This window comes from Lagopus leucura, unplaced genomic scaffold (assembly GCF_019238085.1).
Source record: "Lagopus leucura isolate 7727_CA_CO unplaced genomic scaffold, USGS_WTPT01 Super-Scaffold_100060, whole genome shotgun sequence".
NCBI classification, from domain to species: Eukaryota; Metazoa; Chordata; class Aves; order Galliformes; family Phasianidae; genus Lagopus; species Lagopus leucura.
Genome location: NW_024962306.1, coordinates 1,133,740 through 1,156,738, shown reverse-complemented (window position 1 = coordinate 1,156,738; position 22,999 = coordinate 1,133,740). Strand labels below are relative to the sequence as shown.

Here is a 22,999-nt window from a genome sequence, read left to right as displayed (position 1 = left end):
AATTCCCCTCACAAATGGATGAAGCATCTGCCCGTTTGAGGAGTATAAATCTATTCAGTGCAAGCCACAAGGTGGAGATCTCTGGCAAAGCAGGATCGAAAGGAAGCCTTGTACCCAGCCTAATGTTACTATTAACACTTGGAGCCATTGCATCAAGCCAATTTTTCTGTTTGTTTTTAAAGTTTGATAGAAATGTCACTAGTGGAAAAATTAAGTAAAGAGCACTGGTTAGCCACAGAACTGGACACACCTGGCTGCAAACCCACCAAAAGAAACTGACTTCATTAGTAGTAGGGACAGCAGAGTAAAATTTATATCTGAAATATGCCTGCACCAGTAGAATTTGCTGAGGCCACAGGCTCTCCGTGTGTTTTTACAGCTGCGTCAAGTTTTGGTTTCTGACTCTTGCCGACATTCAGGAGTGCTGAAGGAGCTCAGGCTAACAAGTCCCAAAACTTTGTAGCTGAGATTTAGATTTCAGCAATTTTAACAACCAGTTTTTGAAATAATACAAACTCCATTTGGAGTCGGAGCTGATGTAAATTAGCAGTTAAAATGCCTGGCATTCTATCACTTTCGGCTCCACTGAACTTGTGTACTTAAGAGCAGATGGCATATTTTAATAAACCATCAGTATCAATTCAGGAATATAATATCGATTTTCTACATCAAGTGCTGGAATTGCTGCTAGATATGAAAACGAGCTGAAGAATTGCAGCCTGGCCTGTCAGCAAGTTCAGCTAATTGCATCCAAGCAGCAAGTTTCATACAGGTGCTCTGTCCCCTATACCACAATACAGCAGTGTACCAGTCTGCTTAATGCTGACCACTGAGACATTGCAGGACAGAAAAAGCTGGGTATAGAATGTCCTCACCTGGGAGCCGTGCAGGTGACAGCTTAGTAACCTAAAAGAATCCAGGAAAATTTCCTTTCGTTTGACTTACTTCTGAGAAAGGCTCAGATTATGAAATCTGAAATCATCAGCAGAGAAACAGTAATGCCATCATCTTTGTATCTCCTGCTCTTCTTTTGATATATTTAATTACCTTCTTTTGAAGGCAGAGTATATACTGACTGCAAGACTGAAATGCTTGAGAATAAGTAACTGTTACACGTATTGCTCAGTCAGCTCACAAATGTTTTGTCAGAGCTTGAGAGAGAAGGCAAAGCATGACCTCAACTTCATTTAAAATGAAACGCTAAGGATAATATATCAGGACTAATAGGCAGAACCTAATACTGAGGGTAAGTGTCCTTCACCTATCCTCTCTGCCCCTTGGAACTGCTCAAGGGAGATGTGAGGAAGGAGTTCAGGCAGAGCACATGCATGTGCAGTGAAGAAAGTGAGGAAGGGTGAGCAGGCAGGGACAAAGCAGGAGTCACCTGTGCAGGGTCTTGGCCAGAACGGGATGGTAGGTAACATCACTAGCACAGAGGAAAGGAATAGAGATAAGAAGCAAGGGAGCTAAGGCATAAAGTGCATAAAATGTATAAAAGTATTTTCATCCAATACACAATAAACACTACTTGAAGAAACTAAAGAGTTCAAAGCTGACAAACTAGTGATTGAAAGATCAGGAATAATTAAAAGATAGAAAAACATTAAATGGTCACGTAAGCTGTACCTTCACGAACAGTATGGAGAAAAGAGCAGTCCTGATCTCCAAGTTTACTATCTAGCACACTTCACCACACTTTCTGACACACCTCACGTCTACACACATCTAGTTAGCTGTCACTCCAGAGTTTACCTTCTCTTACAAGGAATGTAATTAAAATCAAAGGGCCTCTGTGAAGTTCAACAACATTAAATATAGGCACAGATGAAGCTGTTTGTGGGATCAAGACTTTAAGTGTGTACATACTTTGTTAAAGCATCAGCTATTGCTACATAAAAGCTACGTTAAGACTAGGCTACAGCCAAAAACTATCTTAGAACCAATGTAAAACACATCACAGGAATCACATTATTACAATCTGAGCCTGTTTGCTATTATGTTGCATCATCATCATTAAAGATTGTGAAATTTAAACTCAAAGACAAACTGAAAAGGCGCCTAGCTTGTCAAGCAGGGAATGAATGGCATTCAAACCACTTAAGAACTCTTCACAGTTGCATCATACAGCAACCATACAATTATAACAAGCATTTATTAACATTAGAAGCTCCAGATTGGATGAAAAGCATAAGGACACACTTTTTTCTTCTCATTTAAAACATTCTGGGGGGAATTTTGAGAGCAAAGGAATAATTCAGTTTGCAGAAATGGTTGCATGCTTTTCTTCACAAAGAACAGACTATGAGTTTTATCTTTTTCCCTTTCAAGTTCTTCATTAAACTTCATACAATTCTAACTTGCACCATGCTTCATTTTTGAGCTTGAGCATGATTTTAGGAGTAGCAAACAGCTTTGCTTCTCGTTGCTGCTTTCTGCTGTTTCAAACCCCGCAAGGAAAACTAGGTGATGGCATTTGAGGTTAGTTGGTATTAGGAAAAATCAATGTCAAAAGGAACTGAAAACAGCTTTCTGTCCAGAAGTAGCATTCACTCTGTGCCCAGATGGAGTTCAAAAAACCCCAAAGGGATTTTTGGAGAATTGGGGAGCAGCAGTGTAGTTTTTTTTTTCTTTGTTTGCTCTTATGAAAAAGCAACCTTAAATTTACACCCATATCAAGGATCTGAATTGCCTTCAGTTCCTTCAGAAACATGAAGCAACCACTGCTACGACATGGAAAGCACAGGAAAAGGACAAAAGCATGTAAGTTTCCCATTTAATTCCATCTTTTTCCTCATACTTTTCACACACCATGGGCTTAATGTTTTTGTTTCTCTCTCTTAGCCAGGACTAGGTTAGAAAGGAAATTAAGGCCAAAAGCACAGGACAATGAAATACTGAAAACAAAATAAGTGAGAAATACAATTAAAGATGAGTTTAGAATGCTAATTAATAATTTGCAATGCTTAAAGTAAATACAGAGACATTAGAATAGCCAGTTAATAATGTGAGGTGTTCGCCATCTGGCCTTCAAGACTTCCAGAAACTGGTTCAGTTCCTCTGCTCTGTGAAGTGCTTGTGCCCAACAGGCATTGCACAAAAGCAGCTGTTTGAAACCTGTTATATGAGTATTTATATCATTGTCTGTCTCCTAGAATGCAAGAATACTTTAAGAGCTTCAGAAAAGAAAGTGCTACGAAGAATGCTCTGTACTAGCAATCACCTAATTTGCCCAGGCTTGATCACACTGCCTCATGGCATCTGACCAGGACAGAAGGATTCCCATTTCTTTTTGTCTTGCTCATTAATGTAGCCAGAAATTTTAAGATGCCTAAATTTAGACCCATCTTAAAAACCAATCTGTAACAAGGAAAGTTAATGTTCAACAGACTGGGGAAAAAAAGAAAAAACTAAAATAAAAAGATTGATAGAATCACTGAAGTTGCAACAGAATCAATGCTTTTTAAGACCGACCATATGCAAAACAGAATATCAACAAAAAGAAAACTTCTTGAATTACTGGTGTCATCTCACACCAAATCATAAACTCACTCGTTAATTTCCTTGTTCGTCAGAAAAACCTCTATATAATAATTTAACAATTCTATACTTCTTTTTCCAGCATTACAGAAGACCTTTCCTAGCCCTGGTCTCTCACTAGAAGTATCCTGAACATTGATATTCTCAACTACATCAGGCTACTGCCACCACTGTCATACTGGACACTGTCACCAACACGATGAAGGAGAAACATATCCACAGACTACAGGGTCAGTGTTACAACTACCTAGCATAACCCTGCTCATAGTATAGGCCAAGAAGACTGAGTCTCTTCTTCTTTCAGACTTCCAAATCAACTATCCTTGGAGCTATGCTTTCCTTAACACTTTTCTTTTGAAATGACTAGATATATTAAGAATCCAGAATGAAAATTAAACTAATGAAAAGTACGTAGTCACGCGCAGGAACTTAACATAATAGCTTTGTCCCTTGACCTTCCTTTTGCTCACCATCCTGGATACAGAGAAAACTCAAAGCTCTTCTGGAATGACTTAAATTGCAGTTGTAAGCCTGGCACTAGTGACGTATCTTCCTACTCGAACTGCTTATTTCCTATCCCCAAATGCCCATCCTGTTACAGCAGTGTCCTTGTTTATGTAATCACATGGCAAATATCTGAAAAATTAATGACTTCCATGCAAATCATCATCACACCCAGGCCGTGATACAGTTATCAAAACAAAGTCAGTGGCTCAGTACAACAGCTGCAGGAATGAGTGGCCAAGATGATATCCACTTGTACCAGCTGAAGCTCATAAAGAAATATACGCGTAGCTACGTTCAAGATTTATTATTAAGCATTCTTCCAAGATATGCAAAATTACAAACCCATTGCAAGAACTCAGTCATTAAAGTCATCAAGGTTACCAGCACCAGAGTTAACTTACCCCCATCACCTTGCCACGCTGCTCAACATCCTCCCACATGCAGTGGACGATATAGCGACACATGTATTTTCCTGCTCGACCCTCCTGCTTCATTCGCACCAGACACATCCTGCAGGAACATACACACCACATCCATAGCTTTTAGTTTTTCTTCAAGTTTAAACAATAAATTTAATCAGCTTCAGCTCACTTAAGATTCTTCTTACAGTACATGCTTTTGTCAGTTATAAAATCAGTTAATAAATTATCAGTTAATAAAAATAAGATTTTTTAAAAAGCAACTATCATAAACTTGTTCATCCTGTACTTGAGAGCTGTATCTCCTGGATTTTGGCCAATCCAGCTACGGAAGAGTGACAGTGGATTCTATTTTGGCTGACAGCACTGTAATCTAGTTAAGCAGTACTGCAACTTAAATTCCAGAGCCTTAAGAACATATCATCCTTTAGAGCAAGAACAAATGTCTTTTCTAATCCTAGGCTACAAGCCAGCTGTAATTCAGCTTGGTATACTAAAATACTGGAAAAGACTGCACTAGCCAAGTAGTGAAAGCTTAAGCAGGTCACAGACTTCACCCAAACTCATATTAGCAATGTCCTAAATTATTTCATCTACAGGGGTCTTAGGATATACATCCAACCACTTGGCAAAACCCCTACATGTGAGAAGAAATCACAAGTTTGTGAGCAGGATCTTAATGAGAATACCAGGTTGGGCTGTTTTACCTTAAAGCCACTCAAGCTACTGGTGCTGTTCAGTCCAAAAAACAAGCCATCACAACCATACTTTTTTTTTTTTAATTACATCTGTAAACAGCATGAACTGAATCGCAGGCTGCTCCCTCACTGAGCTCGGAGATGAGTCCCACCACCAGAACACGTTCATTACCTTGCTAGTCAGCTCTGCTGCTATGCTGCAAGGCAGAAAGCTGGGATGACAGGATGCTCCAACACTGAAGCTGAAATAAGTCACTGATTTGCACAGAGACATGCTATGCTTGGGGGGCTGTTCATGTAAAAGCTTTTTCTCACACCTTTTGAAAGAGCAAGAGAGCAGAGCTGCTATAGGCCACTTTGAAGCAGCCGTGTTACTAATAGTGAAAGCACTGCAAGAGTTAAGAGGTAAAAATGATTTATGTATCTGTTCATTTCTACAGCGGAGATAAGATCTGGGCCTCCCTTCAGGCATTAGAAGTATTCGGTGCTCTGTGAATGCCAGCTCAACAGGGAAAATCATAAACATCTGAAGCCTGTCTGTTGGGCTGACCTGTAAAAGGGCAGATGCCAATCTTCATGATGGATTCTATCTGATTTGCCAGTTAGTAAAGGAAAGTGTTTCTTCGTTTTTTTGGTTTTTTTTTCTTAACCAGCAAAGGAAGCAAAACTTACTGCCAATGTTGAGTCATAGAGGTAAAACAAGCTGAAAGAGCTGCATTGCTCCTATACTCTTTTCTAAATAGAACCATACATTTAAGTCCCATACAAGGTCCATTCCACTCACACTACAGTATCAAAAGAAGAAAAGCCCTTGAGCCAGAACCCGATTTGTACATGAATGCTTTTGAAAATGGCAGCCACCAGGTGAGAGGCAGGTCAGGCTCCAGCATAACAGTCCTGGCAGAATGAGGTCAAAAGATTGGAGAGGGACTGAGGCATGGCAAGGAGATCAGTGATCAAAGAGGGTAAGTGAGTGAGAGCCTTGGGAGAGGATAACAGGGAGAGAAGGGGAAGGACAGCAGTCAGCAAAGGGAACATTGGGAAGAGCAGCAATTCCTGGCTCAGGAAACAGAGCTGTAAGGATTCTCAAGATATATATGGTGGTAGTGACAATTCCATTTCTAACAGAACCCAGCAAACAATTACAATTTAGATCAAAGAATCAGGGAATCATAGGATGGCCTGGGTTGCAAAGGCCCACAGTGCTCATCCAGTTCCAACTCCCTGCTATGCGCAGGGTCCCAACCAGCAGCCCAGGCTGCCCAGAGCCACATCCAGCCTGGCCTTGAATGCCTGCAGGGATGGGGCATCCACAGCCTCCTTGGGCAACCTGTTCCAGTGCCTCACCACCCTCTGGGTGAAAAACTTCCTCCTAATATCCAGCCTAAACCTCCTGTCTCAGTTTAAATCCATTCCCCCTTGTCCTGTCACTATCCACCCTTGTGAACAACCATTCCCCCTCCTGTTTATATGCTCCCTTCAAGTACTGGAAGGCCACCATGAGGTCTCCCTGGAGTTTTCTCTTCCCCAAGCTAAACAAGCCCAGTTCCCTCAACCTTTCTCCATGGGAGAGGTGCTCCAGATTCTGTGAAGATGGTAGCAAGAAGTAAACCTATCAGCATCTTGCTAAAAGAAAAACTGCAAAGCTTTCAGCTAGAATGATGATCCAGAATTCAGAACACCTCTCTAGTTATCAGCCCTGACACGAGCCAGACACATTGTGAGCTTAAAACTTGTCTTACTTTCATCAGCTTCAAAACCTTTGTTCCTCTTATGCTTTTACATAATTAACCTGTACAAAACAGTTAATTAGTTAGAGTTGCTGTATTCCAAGTTTTTTTTTTGCTCACTCTTACGAAGTCAAAGAGAAAAACCACTCAGCCTAAGACTTGGAAGCCTAACTTTGGGTTGAGAGAAGTATTTTTACACTACTCTCACTCAATTCGCAACCTCAGGGAAAAAAAAAAAAATAGCAAGAGAGACTTGGCAATCACCCCCACATGCATAAATACAAGCTCCCATCCGTCTCCCTTCAGCAGCAGTGAACCAAGAGGAGAGTGCAGCACAAAGACCAGCAGTTAACAACCGCTCACCGATGAGCAGGAATGGAGCAGTGCTCAGAGGAAAGCCTGCTACCCTCGAAGCCTAAAAGGCAGCTCTGTGTTTGGATGCATAGTGCTGTCATAGAGCCGTTCTGCAGCACCACGAGTGAGATCATGGAATTCTGCAGTTTATTTTAAAGTTTGGTAGTTTATTACTACACCTGCCGTCTGAGGTTTAAAAAGACGCGCGCTCTTTAAAGACTATAAACTTTCTAACTGGGTCAACACAGTGTGAAACATTTTGTCATTTCACTACCAAATCTGTTCTGCAGTTTACTGAAATACTGACTCATCTTTGTCAAATCACGAAAGCAAATCTATTCCAAACCATCTTTAGAAAATTGCCTACTATTGGTTGGGGTGGATAATTTATGTCATATTTAATTAGGCAGAAAGATTACACTAGAAGAAAATAATACGTAAGGATGTCTGAAAAGAAACGTGAGCACATACATCCTCTTTCCACCTGAGGTGAGAAGCAGCAGTTTCCAACAGGAGCCTCAGAAGTGCCTGCTTCTGCCAGTACAGTAAAACATACTGGTTTAAGCTCCAGAAGCAGAAATCAGCACTACTGTATCCAAGTGTTGAGATGCAGCTCAGTGCTATGCAGCCCATGCCTGATGAAGCATTAAACCTTCAAGGTTAAAGCCCACTCAGAGCTTCCTGCTATCCCCTTTCACTGGACCAGGCATTCTGCCTTCCTCAGGTGTTCCAAGGCAATTATTTCTAGGGTTACATCATACCAGACCAGATAAATGACTCTGGTTTAACAATAGGTGTAACACCAACCAAATAAGAAGGCTGCTGTTTTGTTCTGTTTAACCCATCATCCATGAAGTGCCAGCAACTTCAAGACAGAAGAAATCTCCTGAATAGACTTCAACTAGATGTGGAGATATGCACCTCCATCATGAATGGAAGCTCAGAATAATGGTATAGACCAGAATTCTGAACTCTTGCTATCTCCTTTAGCAAGTTCACATGATATCCTTTGCTAGCAAGTTCACTAGGTACAGTATTTACAGCTAAGTTCAGGTTTTTGTGGAGGTACAAGCTAACAGACCTCAGCCTGGCTGTGTAGTCTCCCTCCATCCTGATGCCTGCACTTAGGTTGTTTAGCCCATTTGCTCATGGTGAGGCAGGATCAACCTTAAGACATCCCAGATAAACTTGTTCTTAAAATGTCTCTCAGGTAAGATATTGCTCTCTTTGGTGTAATTTTAAACTCCTTCCACTCTGCTCTTCTAGGATGAACCATGGACAGTTTACTCTCTTTTGAGACAGCGTACCTCAAAATAATACAGCAGCCTCAGACCTTTCTCTGCAAATCTGATACATTTATCCCTGCAGGAACTGTTTTGCACAAACTTGATGGTTCTTCTCCTCTACACTCATTCAAACTGATCAACACTTTCACAAGCACAGTTTTTCTTACAGAAAGTAGTGAACAAACCTTGCTGACTTTCAGAAAGGGAACTGAAGCTCTGCTGTATTCTGACCCTAAGAGCTACGCAAAGCAGGATGTACCACATAAGACATAAGACAAGACATTTCTTACCACAGTCAAAGTCATCTCTTTTGCAATTCGGAAGCTGTGTGGACACAGCCTATACTTCAATTAGACTGTCACAAGAAAAGAATAACATGGCAGAAGGAATGAAAAGCCTGAGATTTCCTAGAAGGTATGGGCTTCTGAGCCTGATGTCCTCCTGACATCAAGGGTGGGAGGTAACTGAAATAACCTATAAAACTCAGGGAAGAACACTAGTAGGTTGATTTTCTAAAGTATAATTTTAGAAGAACATTGGAAGGAAATTGAGTGTATCTGAAGGAACGTTATCTTTAAGTTAATAAGTTAATAAGTTAATGAAAACTGAACTAAATGAGTTTCTGATTCTCTCCCTCCTTTCTGGTTACATAGAAAATTTGGTTCATAGAAAAGGAGAGAAAATAAAGAGACAGATATTCCAACAGTGAATCGATCAGAATCTGTAATGCAAGGAGTATGGTCTGACAAGCATCTTAAAGTTTATAAGAGGTGGGATCTAGCAGCACAAAGAGTTGACTGGAACACGATGGATAATGACAGCAGCGAGAGAGGAGGAAGGTTTTTACCTAAGTATATATAAAAAAATCTTATCCTTTCCTGCTTCAGAAGATATTCTACATCAGTTGAAAGTCAGTGTCTGTAGGTGAAGAAGGAAGGAACGAGTAATCCAGAAAGTGATCTAGACTTATGAGGGGGAACAGGAACATCTTAACAGATGGCAAACAGAATCTATGGTACGGTTGTTGGCTGCCATATTAGAAAGACTTCTAGCCTGAGACAAAAGGCTAGGAGGAGAGATAGGTGTTCGAGCCTTCAGAAGTAGGGTGCCTTTACATAAGCCAGTGTTAGCAGAATCCCTCATGTCCTACTCCCTCTTTACTGAGATACTGATTTAAAAAAGAGAATCAGAGAGAACATAGTGATATATCTGCTATGTATCACAGCAGAATCTTGGCCACTGAGATAGTCACAAGCAAAACATGCAGCCATGTTCCAGTGGCTCCGGTAGTGAGTAGGCTTCTCTGTGTTCTAGAGCATCAAACCAGATCTCTGATTTGTGAGAATGACAGCATTCATGAAGGTCAAGCTGCCAGAAACAAGGAGAAGCCAGGTACAAAAACTTCAGAAAAAACGAGCCTCGTATTAAAAATCAGCCTCGCACTACCTTCCAGATTCGCATTTTCATCATTGTCCAATGAAACAGTGATTTTGTTCCTTTCTGCTTGTGCAGGACTTTCTTGTTAACACTGAATATAGGTTAAGCATAAGAATGTTTCAGTTTCCCCCAGGGGTCTCCTTAGCATCACAGGTTCGAAGAGAAGCAACTGTTGGCTTCCTCTGACATAACTGTGATCTCAGACGTTCCATGTCTGTCAAATACTACCTTCTCTATCATAGCTCCCTTATTTATTTTCATGCCTGTCAGTTGTGAAAGAATATTGTGCACCTCAAAATGCCATGCTAATACATGGCACATTTCCCTGTCAATGCAAAATTGTTGTGAAAAAAGTGTGTTTTTTGCAGTTTTGTGTTACCTGCCTTTGTTTCTCCTGAAGTACTTACAAATGGTTTGGTTTGAAAATTTATTGCAGCAGTTTTCCAAATATCAAACCAAATGATTAGCTTATTAATTCAGTTGTTAAAGCCCTTTTCACATGGAACAGTAAGAAACAGACTGCAAATCTCAAGGGTGACCCATTAATTGAGTCCACTGATTTCATTAGCCAATTCAATGGTTCCGCTGATTAATTCATTCCTTAGTGAAATGAGCTGCCCCATCTTTCAATATATTGAGGAGACAGGAAATTAAAAGGAGGGAAGGGGGAAAAAAAAAAAGGAGGCAAGGAAATAAGAGGCCTGTTCTTAAGTGCAACTATTTTAGTACAAACTTCCTTTCGAGTCTTTGGGTAGTAAAATGTAAGTCTATGGACTTCAGTTTCATGAAAGATCTGGCACTTAACAAGAATTACTGTACTCCCCTGTGCATCCTGCTGACCTTTATAAGTATGTAATATTAGATGAAAAACTGATTTTTTTGGCTACTCTTTTCACAAATGAAAAAGGAGGAAAAAAACTTAATGTTTAAGGTGTTAAATATTTTTAGATGTAGCCAAGCTGGCATTCACCAACCTGTGCATACATTTCAGAGGCGCAAGAATAAATGCCAGTGCTATAATTTGTTAAATGCTTCTGACAAGCAGCAAACTTCAACCACCACAAATTCTCACAATTTAAACCACTTCTACATAAATTTAAACTTTTCCTAAAACACCTAAATGGGATTTTTCCACACAGGCTGAGTAAGGCTTTTAGAAAGCTCACGGCACGGGTTATTCCATTACCTAGAAATACAGAGATTTAAGATGTCAGTTTCTCCATGGGTTTTTTTGCTCCTTAGTAGAAAACTATTAGAATTCATTATTTTGTAAATTGAATATTACCACTTTTATCAATAATCACGGAGCCTAATTTTTTGCACAGTAAGGTACGTATCATTTTACTTCCTGAGACTATTTATATTGCTATTCAAGCTTCACTTACCAGACATGAAGCTGGGCTACTAGAAACCATGAATTCAATGTATCAGGCATTTGGCACCCTTGATGGGAGAGAGAAAAAAAAAATAAAAACAAATGTTAATTTAAATTTAATCTGTTTTTTTTTTTACCTAACAGATTCACTTACCAAAATCTGAATAGATATTAGTAATTAAATTTCTAGCTTTACTCAGTAAGAACATATTGGGAGCAAATATTTACTGTCAGACACCATTAAGATCTAGAATGTGCAGTCACAGGACACTGTAGATACCAAAAGGCTTCATACATTTAGAACTGAGGTAAAACTAACAGGAGGAAAAAAAAACACAATGAAGAATCACAAAGAAAAAGATATGGCTTCTATCTCAGGACGTCCCAGAGCAGGAAAGAATAACAAGGAAGTATTTGTGGATGCTTTGCCCAGTTCTTGCACTCCTCCTTTCTTGCTCTCCTTTCTGCTCACTGTGCTAGCTGGCACTTTGCTCTCACTCAGCTGCTGTACTTCTGTTCACAAACAGGGAAGGTTTGGTGGGAGATGTGGAGGTTGGAGGCTGTCTTGGACAGAGTGATCATGAAATGATAGACTTCGTGATTCACAGTGGAGCCTGGAGGGGGAATAGTAATACTGCTACCTTGGACTTCAGGAGGGCGGACTTTGAATTGTTCAGGGGACTAAGGGGGAGTCCCCTGGCATTCAGTCTTAGCGAGCAAAGGGGTCCAAGAGAGCTGGTTGCTCTTCAAGAAGGAAGTCTTAAGGGCGCAGGAGCAGGCAGTCCCCCTGAGCTGCAAAATGAGCCGGCGGGGAAGAAGACCGGCGTGGATGAATAGGGAGCTATTCCTGAGGCTCCGGGAGAAAAAGAGAATCTACCGCCTGTGGAAAGAGGGACAGGCCACTCAAAATGAATACAGGAAAGTTGTTAGGATGTGTAGAGGTGAAATCAGAAAGGCAAAAGCCCAGCTTGAATTTAACCTAGCCGCTGGTGTGAAAAGGAATAAGAAACTCTTTTATAAATACATTAACAGTAAGAGGAGGACAAAGGAGAATATCCACTCTTTGCTGGATGAGGCTGGGAATGTGACCACTGAGGATAAGGAAAAGGCGGAGGTTCTGAATGCCTTCTTTACGTCTGTCTTTAAAAGTCAGACCAGTTATCCTCAGGATACCCCTCTCTCTGACCTGGTAATCTCGGCCGGGGAGCACACTAACCCCCCTGTGATTCTGAAAGAAACAGTCAGAGACCTACTGCTCCAGCTGGACTGTCACAAGTCGATGGGGCCAGATGAGATCCACCCGAGAGTGCTGAGGGAACTGGCGGAGGTGATAGCCGAGCCGCTTTCCACCATCTGTCAGCGCTCCTTGTTGACTGGTGAGGTCCCAGAAGACTGGAGGCTTGCCAATGTGACTCCCATTTATAAGAAAGGTCGTAAGGAGGATCCGGGGAACTACAGGCCTGTCAGCCTGACCTCGGTGCCAGGGAAGGTTATGGAGCAGATCGTCTTGAGGGAGATCATGCGGCATGTGCAGGGTGACCGGGGGATCAGGCCTAGCCAGCATGGGTTCATGAAGGGCAGGTCCTGTTTGACCAACCTGATCTCCTTCTATGATCTAGTGACCCATCTGGTGGATGAAGGAAAGGCTGTTGATGTGGTCTACCTAGACTTCAGCAAAGCCTTTGACACTGTCTCCCACAGCATTCTCCTGCAGAAGCTGGCAGCCAGAGGCTTGGATGGGTACACTCTTGGCTGGGTAAGGAGCTGGCTGGAGGGCCGGGCACAGAGAGTGGTGGTGAATGGAGTTAAATCCAGCTGGCGACCGGTCGTGAGTGGTGTTCCGCAGGGGTCGGTGCTGGGGCCTGTCCTCTTCAATATCTTTATTGATGACCTGGATGAGGGCATCGAGTGCACCCTCAGTAAATTCGCAGATGACACCAAATTGGCTGGAAGTGTGGATCTGCCTGGGGGTAGCGAGGCCCTACAGAGGGATCTGGACAGGCTGGAGAGCTGGGCTGGAGCCAATGGGATGAGTTTCAACAAGGCCAAATGCCGGGTCCTGCACTTCGGCCACAACAACCCCAGGCGACGCTACAGGCTTGGGGCGGTGTGGCTGGAGGACTGCGTAGAGGAAATGGACCTGGGGGTATTGATTGATGCTCGGCTGAACATGAGCCGACAGTGTGCCCAGGTGGCCAAGAAGGCCAATGGCATCCTGGCTTGCATCAGAAACAGTGTTGCAAGCAGGAGCAGAGAGGTGATTGTTCCCCTATATTCAGCACTCGTGAGGCCGCACCTCGAGTGCTGTGTCCAGTTTTGGGCCCCTCACTGCAAGAAAGATATTGAGGCCCTGGAACGTGTTCAAAGAAGGGCAACAAAGCTGGTGAGGGGTCTGGAACACAGGCCATATGAGGAGAGGCTGAAGGAGCTGGGAATGTTCAGCCTGGAGAAGAGGAGGCTCAGGGGAGACCTTATTGCTCTCTATAACTTCCTGAAGGGAGGTTGTAGTGAACTGGGGGTCGGCCTCTTCTCTCGTGTCATTAGTGATAGGACCAGGGGGAATGGCTTCAAGCTACGGCAGGGGAGATTCAGGCTGGACATGAGGAAGTATTACTTTTCAGAAAGGGTGGTCAGGCACTGGAATGGACTGCCCAGAGAGGTGGTGGAATCACCGACCCTGGGGGTGTTCAAGGAAAGACTGGATGTTGCGTTGAGGGACATGGTTTAGTAGGAGCTATTGGGAATAGGTGAACGGTTGGACTGGGTGATCTTTTAGGTCTTTTCCAACCTTAGTGATTCTATGATTCTATGATTCTACTTGCTCGGTGGCTGCACAACCCACGGCTCTCTCGGAGCACCTTGCCTCAAGCCATCACACATCAGGATTGAAAGAACAAACCAGCCACGGAAATAATCTCTCTTTCCATATTCTGTTCTACTACTACAGCTGCTGGGTTTCCCAGAAATGTCTACATGCACATGGACATTACACCATAAAACCATCCATGTCTTGATGTTGGGAGGCCGGAGATTCAGGCTCTATGCCACAGAAACCAGACCGCTCTTCTTCATGCTAGGAAAGCATGGACTTAGGGGTTATGTGCACAGAAGTCCTTCAGTTCCTCTCAGATTTAAAGCTTCCTCATGGGAAGCCATTTCCACAGCTGTCCCTTGAAGAAGTACCTAATGAAAAGCATCTGACACCCTGGCCTACCCAGCACTTGGCCTCATCTTCTGGACTACTCAAACCCGGGATGCAGAGTGTTCAGAAGCAGACCTTCCCATTGGATCTGCCTCAGGGAAGTCAATCCCTTTTTCGGTACTGCAATGCATTCTTTCCTAACTCCTATAGTTCCTGGCTCTCAGGCAGTAAAAAGGAGGCTCACATGGATCACGAAGCAAAATTTTTACAGGCTCTTTCTTTTTATATGTCAACCACGGTCAGGCAGCCACCACAGCAAACAAGCAACTCATCACTATTCCTCCTCCTCAAAGTGACGATGCCATCAGGGGACAGAACGTGCCAAGCCTCAGCATCAATGCCTATAGATCACCTACACCACCACTAAGAGCGTATAAAGTCACTGACTAACAGTATGTTTTGGAGGTTAACCACAGGTTTCCCCCACCCTTCTCCCCTTTTGGCTGTCTCATTGCAAGCAGAAACAGTTCAAGTCCTCAGAAATGAATACTCTGATCTAAAGGCAAGCCAAAGGATCTCCAACCAGAGCAAGAGTGCACAGTGCTTGCATTAATCAAACCAGTTAATTAAATGAGGGTTCCACAGACAAGGTTCAGAGTGAAACACTTAGTTCAACAGACAGAGGTTTCTGAAATAGAAGTTCGCATGCATCAGTCTGCTACCACAGAAACTGCTCTTCATTGCAAAGCAAAGCTCACACCTTCACTGCTGGAAATTCTGAAAGTTTTTAAAGACCTATTCAGTAGAAGAATTCAGGGAAGAATTTTTTCCTCTAACTTCCCAAGTGTTGCACTTCTGTTTCTTCATTCACTTTCTAATTTCTGTATTAGGACTGGCTATGTCCTAATTCAAAGGAGGGATGTTGCTTTAGAGTAACAACTTTGTCCTTAGTTACCAGCCTTTTAGAAAGGAGGCATTTCCAAGATTTGGAGTTTCAGGAGACCTGGTATCAGAAAACTAAAAGGGAAGAAATATCCATCCTAAAATTCAATAGAAAATTATTCCCTTCAGAATGTAGTTAGATATAGAAAAAAAAAATGTGAGACTGTAAAACCACCTGTGAAATACTGTGATATTATCAGCTGGGGAATAAATCTGTTTTGCCTGCAGAACACACTCTGTTCACATCTGTGTATTTAAGAGACATAAACACTCGGGCTTATGGGGACATATATCTTTTTCCAGCCATACACTGCACTTAAAATTCATCAGGTAAGAGAAACAAACTTTAATGTAGAATTTCTCGTGATGGAAAATGCAACTACCACAATTTAAGGAAGGATGAAATAAGATAACATCTCCACATCCTGCAAAAAAAAAAAAAAAAAAAAACATAAAACAGGCGTGTTTTTGTGTCAGCATCCCACTCATACTGACTGACAGGGAGAGCAGCAGGTATCTACAGGATGTCCCAAAGGCTGCAGAGAACAGAAGGATTCAGAGTGCTGTAGGTAAACTCCAGCCCTTCTGTGCTGCTTTGTTAGTCCCACTAGAAACTGCTGGAAATAGAGCCATCACTTTGCTACAACAACTGCCGGACCGTGGAGCAATTAATAGTATTAACAGTTCAAGATGAACTGCAGCAACCCCATAGATCAGGCTCATCGACAAATTCCAGCTCAGCTCTCAGTATCACCTACCTGCTCCTAAGAGCTCTTCTAGTCTTTCAGTTATAAGATAGGCATTATCCTCACAAATGGGTACTTCATTTGTTAGAACTACCCAAACTTCACAAGCTTCATGCACAGAAAGTTTTCTGCTGGTAATCTAGCTATTCCCTCTACTACTTCTCTGTTCCCTTTTACACAAAGTATATCTGAAGTCCCAAAACAGCTCCACTTTCCATATAAGCAGTACAGGATAGCAGACATTTGGAACATCAGCCCTTAACAAAAATTCCCAAAATTTTGCTTGATGATCATTTATGGACAAAGGGACAGCAGAATGGCAGGTACAATAAAATTAACTGCCATAGAACACCAGACAGCCTCAATTGCAACACCCCCTTCACATGTTCGGTGGATTCACAACTCCTGTATTTTGGGTACTGTTGTTCAAAAGCATAACACAGAGAAAGGCAGTTCACACGGCTCATTCTGCATTAGAGAAACTCTCAGAAAGTTCACTGGGTATCATGAGAAAGGCACTGAGAAAGCGCAGTAGTTTAAGATGTGAAGTACTATCTGTCACTGCACCATAATATCCAGGCAGTTCTATCTCACTTGTTGGAAAACCACCTTACAGAAGTCTGCACACCACTATGAGATCTGCGTGGTCATGCAGTTATGATTCAAGCCACAGCGCAACCACATCACAAAAGCAAGTTCAGAAACACTGAAGAACCAATTCAGATCACACAGGGTTAATCAGCCCACAAATGGTTTTACACATGCATGGGTGTACTGTTTTCAAGGCCAGCTCAGTAGGTTAACAGCTTTCACAAACTACAGAGAAAAAGCTAATAAGCTCTCCAGAGACCAGAGCTGACTCTGTGCAGTTCACTTGGATACCTCAACACCATACAACTTCAGCCAGAAGTGCTGGGGGCAGCAAAGCCAAGAAAAAAGTAAAAAGTACTCTGCTAGGTCTGTGTGCAGCCAGTTTCAGTGAGGATAGACCTGAGCTGGGTCCCGTGCCACAGCATTACTATTCTTAAGGGTCCTGAACAGTGCAATTTATCGTGTAGGTGTGCAGCACCCACACCAGCATGGTCTCAGGTGCACCTTTGCCTGCTACATCACTGAGAGACAGAGCTAAGGGTAACTGCTTCCTGGGTTCCTGCTACTCCAGTCACCCAGACTGCTCATTCGGGAACGAGCTGTGGTCCTAGCTTAAGGTTTGCCCATCTTCACTTGAAAAAGGAACAACTCAGGAAAACCCCATTCTCACTGATCTAGTTTGATTTAAAAAAAAAAAAAGGATCTGAAAAGTTGGGTATCTTGCATGGTTCCATGCTTCCCATCTTTTAAACGCATATTCCTCACCACTCAATTCATGCCAGCTGCTTGCCATCAGACCCTTCTATGTGCCACTAGTTCCCCAACACAACAAAACAGTAAGCCAGCAAAACACTGAACTAGTTTCTTACAGTGACCTACACACTTCAGTAGATATGTAATTTCCTGTCCAGAGAACAGGCAGAGAGCTCATGAGGAGCACAGATCCTTTTCCCTTCGGCCACTGCTTCAACTCAGCTACCCATGGAATTACAGCCTAAGCTCTTTTACATCAGTTAAAAGGTCCCTGTCCATCCCATCCAAACCGTGCCTTAGGGGAACTACTCTTTAAACACATCGCATCACTTGCCTGTTCGGTTTTAAAGCCAATCTCCCAAACAGCTGCAGGTAGAGAACCATAACAGAAACTCCTTACACCTGTTTTTGTATCAGAGCAACGGTTTCTTTAGAGCCACAATGACTCCAACACCATGGGATTCTTATAACAGCAACAGACACATTGCACACTGTCAATCTGAGCAAAACAAGTGATTTCCTTACGGAACAAAGGTTTCAAGTGTATGCAATAAGATTTCCCTAAGTGTAAAATCAGAGCTGGACTGGCTACAACTTACACTGTAGAGCAAAAAGAAAAACAGAGCAACAGTGATGTTCTGGAGAAAACAGGGAAACATGAGGGAAAGATCACCTGCTCTTTGTGATACACTTACAGCTGAGAGCTCTGACTATCTTTGCTTTAACACAGCAAGACAATGCCAAGAATACAACTGAAGTAATTTTTATTCAGTGCTGAGCCTGAAAATCTGTGGCAAAGAAAACACGTGGCATCTCCTTCCCAGACACATTTTAAAATCCCTTTTATCTAGGGAAACATCTACTCACCTTTTTACAATTAATCTGTTAAGCAGAGATAGTGAAACAACAGCTAGAAACAGTAACACCTCTATCTGAGAGGCAAACATGATGAAGAAGGGAAAGTTTGAGAGGGCATGCAGCTGAGCAGAGGTACGTGCACAGCAAAAATGAGGTTCCAGTTTTCTGATCACTGACGATGACTCCAACTGCTTATAAAGTTCTCTCACTTCTACCACCTCTGAAACCACATCAGAGTTTTGGAAAACCTTCTGAAAAGCACTGGAAATTTTTGCAGCAGCAACACCATATAACAAACCCCTCTCAGTACATTTTGCAATAGGTGAACAGACAAAGATAGGCCTTACACTGAACCTTCTCAGAACTAGTCAAGGGACAGATAGGACACATTGGACCACATTAAAAAAAAAAAAAAAAAAAAAAAAAGAAATAGGTATCTGAATTCTTCTCTTACCTCACTCTCAGTAGTAAAAAAGGCAATATTCTTCCAATTCCAGGTTATTCTGAGATTTTTCCTATCCCACCCTTGTTAATCACTACAGGACACAAAATCCAACAGTTTCAGGCTCCAGAGCTCTCCCCTGCACCTCTGTCCTGTATAATGGTGTAGCACAGACAGCTTCTTGTTGGCCATGCACTGCTCAACCCCTGGCAAGACTAAGTGCTTTCTTATTTATAGTTACATGCAATTTTCACCAGCATTTCTCTCATCAGGGTAACACTTCAAATTCCAGTAGCATCAAATTCATGACTTACTGTTAAAAAATTCCTCGTAGTCGGTTTTCTCCACGCAGCAGGTGTACATGCGCAGAGCTGCTACCTTAATTTTCTGAAGAAAAAGAGAAGACAATACACAAAGCATTCATGATAAGAGCTGGTGAACACCACTGCTTTTGTTAAACACATATGCTGCCATCTTCCAAAAAGACTTCTGAGAATCACAATCCCTCAAGATTTCTCAAGAGCACATTAAACATCATCTTATCGCTCAGGAATTACCGAAGTATAATCACATGGCCAAATGACGTAATTTGAATACCCTTCTAAATCTAGTTTAATATAACGTTTACATCACAAAAATAATTGAAATGGCTTTCTCTACAGACTCCAAAGATCCCCATTCACAACTCTTAGTTTCCTCCAATAATTTTCACTGTTTATGTATGCAACAGTGTTGTGTATAATTTAACTTTTAAGAAGTTATATATATCCCAGACATGCACTACAAGTATCTTCTTCCTCCCCACAGTAATGAAAACTGACCAGCAAAGCTTCAAAGTCAAGGAAATAACGCCACACGATGAATGATACGAGGTTTATTTCAGGTGCTTCAGAGCTTAATTTTGTTCAGAAACACCTTAGGGCATAACGTATAAACAAGATACATGTGCTTAAGCTTCAAAGAGAACAAGAAATGACAGAAAGATCTGAAAGAGAAGAACCACTATCCATTCCTTCCATCAATCTCAAGGAAAGCAAAAAAGAAATAAAAAACTGGAGGCCAGGAAGAAGTCCTGGGTTGATTTGTTTGTTTTTAATTGCTATCCATTAAGGATTGTGTCAGTAATCACTATGCTACAGATAAACACCCTATACCTGTTGAATGACACTTCAAATTACCCAAGTAATATTTGTGTATCCTCCAACCAGGACATGGAAGTTACAACTGATCATCTGTGGAAACACTGGGGCTATTATATTTTTACAGGTTTCTGTCAAAAATGAAGGATTAGAAGCTTCCTCAACAATTGAGTGCATGTCTAAAATTCTTGCAGTAAAATAATTTACACCATTTACTGGAGTTGTGAAGGTTTCCATTTTAAAGGAAGCACTGCCTGGCCTGGGAGTAAAGATCTCCCTTGTGAAAGCCACAGCCCCAGAACAGGCATTACTAGACATTAAAAACATATTGTAAAGAGCAGTTTCTGCAATCCAGCCTTTAAATTAGGCAAGTAACACAGGAGAAACTGGTGAAATTTAATCATGGAGTTTTTGGTGGGTAAAAGAGGTAAGGGGGGAGGGAGAAGAAAGTGGAAAAAAAACAGAAATATTAAGAAACTTCCCTAAGATCTCATAGAGAGCACTGGCAAGGCCAAAAATGAACTCAGGTCTCCTGGGCCCTAACCACAAAATAACTCTCTTCAAACCCAAGTTCCCCAGCCAAAAGCAAGCAGTAAAGAGAAGCAATTAAGGAGAACTCTGAATCAACACTTGTAGCTAATGAGAATCTTTATTACAACAATATGTATACAAACACATGAGAGAGAAACTACCCTCTCCTGAGGTTTAGCAGCCCCTGATAAAAGAAACTGATTTTTAAACAAAATAACTCACCCCTTAATATACAGTTATCTTTTCTTTGGATTTTCTTTCTGAGGGGCAAGATGCAATAAACAACTCCACCATACTAGAATCAGAGAACATCCACTCTGCCTTGCAGGTATTCAGAACAGCTCTTTTGACTTTGGCAGATGGACTCAGCCCTTCTCAGTCATAGAATCATGGCACCTTTTCCTGCGATTGCTTTATACCATGTCCTGGTCAAAGCTAAGTTCAGAATTTCATCTTTGCCTTTTTCCTTTCTGAAGCTGTTTTACAGAGCTGTTCTCATTTAATCACTGTTAACAACAGCTTTAGGGAAGGACTATTTAAAAAACACCAACGAGAAGGTATTTGGGTGACGTTGGCTCAGCTGTGACTGAAAAGCAACACAAACAGCAGTGGTAACACATCTCACTACTGTCTGTGTGGGAGATCCTCCTGCCACAGAAATACGGAGCACTGAAGAATCAAAGAAAGCCAACAAAAATAAAAACATGACAGAGATCCAGCAATAGAAACAAGTTAGACCAGGCACCCTTCAGTCCAGTGGAAGGCTCAGCTAGTAGGGTGTATCTGAGACTGCAAAGTCACTAGTGAACAGGAGAATGTGAACATTCACCCCAAGGAAAGAAAAAATCACCTCTTAAAAAAAAATAAAAACAACTGTACTTCTTCCCACAGCATGTATTTCAGCTATGGAGCTCTGTGATACAGGACACTGTACACACTATAAGCTTATGAGAGTTTCAAGTGCAACTGCACAAATTGACAGAACAAAAACCAATCAATGGATACTACAGAAAACTGCTTACGTTGTTCTGAAATAGACAACTGCTGGAAGGTAGAGGAGCACATGAGACAAGTACCAGTACATGGTTTTCCTGTAATTAAATTCTTTCTAGATAACTGCTATTGTTTCTTTTATCAGAGACAAGATGCTGGCCTATGGGGACACTGCACTTACTTTAAGATAATAAAGCTGCTATCATGTCCCTTGGTGCACCAACAAAGAGGAAAATAGGATATTGGAACAAATTTAGGAAGGCTCAGTTAAGACTCTACAGATCAAATCCAATACCCCTGCTTACATCCAAAATGGCAACACAGCAACCAGGGCAGGTTCCAGATCTGGACTACCAGACTCCCACATTACAAAGCAGTAACTTTTATGGGTAATAATTAGAACTGTTCCATGTAAGCATTGCTTCCAACCAAAAGAGAGTTGGTTATGGGTTTTTCTGTTTGTTTTTTTTTCTTAAGAAAGCCAACAGTATCAGACAACCAAGAAGATGACAAATAAACGCTTTACCCATCTGCTGTACTTCAGTGGACCTGTGAAACCCATGGCTTCTATCATCCTTGTGAAAGGACCCACTTTCTCCTCAGATGTCTGCACAGAATCTTTTGCAGAAAGTTGCTGTAAAACAGAAGGATTATCACATCAGTCTCAGCAATTAGACCTGACACATCAGATCAGAGGCGGGCTACAAGCTTAGAGAATTTTGGATTTTCTGGTTACTTTCTTTGTTCAACAACACGAACACAATTAAGTTTTCTCTGCAGAATAGCATCCTGTTTTTCTTACTTTACATTCCTCTATTTATAAATTCAAGCACTCCACTGTAAGCTCAGGCTCTGATTGTACAGAAATCTGCTTTCTAATACAGTGCTCTCCTATTCTGGATTACCATATTCTTTCTGAGTGACTGCCCTTTACTTGAGTAGATAAAATGAGGAAATAAATCACAGAAGGAAAGCAAATAAATCATAAATAAGATAAATTCTGGCTCCTTTCACATTTTCTCTCATTCTCACAGACATATTGTATTCTAGAGTAATTATATATGATATAAACCAATCAACTCCCCTTAAAATTAATGAAGCTACAGGAACCCACTGTTTTAACTGAAAAGCTCCACCAGATTCTTATTCCTGTTACATATTTTCAGTTTTATTTGCAGAAAATCTAGCTCAGGGAAATATTCAGTCCTCAGTGACTTGCAGTGCCTGCAAACACGAAGATCAAGGTTTTACCAATACATCTCAAACAGCACTAGGCTGATAAGAAATGTTCATGGTATTCTGCCTGAAACATCACTGCAGCACTGAACAACAATATGCAGTTGCCATTTGTACTCCAGAAAAGAATTTCTAATGAATCAAGTATATTTAATTCTAATGATTTGGTATAAGTACTATGTCAGCAATAAACTAATTTTCACCATTCAAACCAAAACCTACTGCAAGTGAATCTCCTACATATACTTGAGGAATACCGGTGTGAACCATTTTCATCTGAGAA

The 22,999-nt window shown here is 41.6% G+C and overlaps 1 protein-coding gene across 2 annotated transcripts in view; it reads right to left on the bottom strand.

Moving 5' to 3' along the window:
- Window positions 1-22,999, bottom strand: part of LOC122188376 (ubiquinol-cytochrome-c reductase complex assembly factor 1) — a 53,619-nt gene that overhangs the window by 22,884 nt on the left and 7,736 nt on the right. For both annotated transcript variants that reach the window (XM_042886630.1, XM_042886631.1), the window contains exons 4-7: window positions 22,007-22,114; window positions 19,132-19,204; window positions 11,354-11,411; window positions 4,446-4,554 (exon numbers count right to left, since the gene is read on the bottom strand). In XM_042886630.1, coding sequence (XP_042742564.1) covers window positions 4,446-4,554; window positions 11,354-11,411; window positions 19,132-19,204; window positions 22,007-22,114 — 348 coding nt within the window. The remainder of the gene's footprint in view (window positions 1-4,445; window positions 4,555-11,353; window positions 11,412-19,131; window positions 19,205-22,006; window positions 22,115-22,999) is intronic.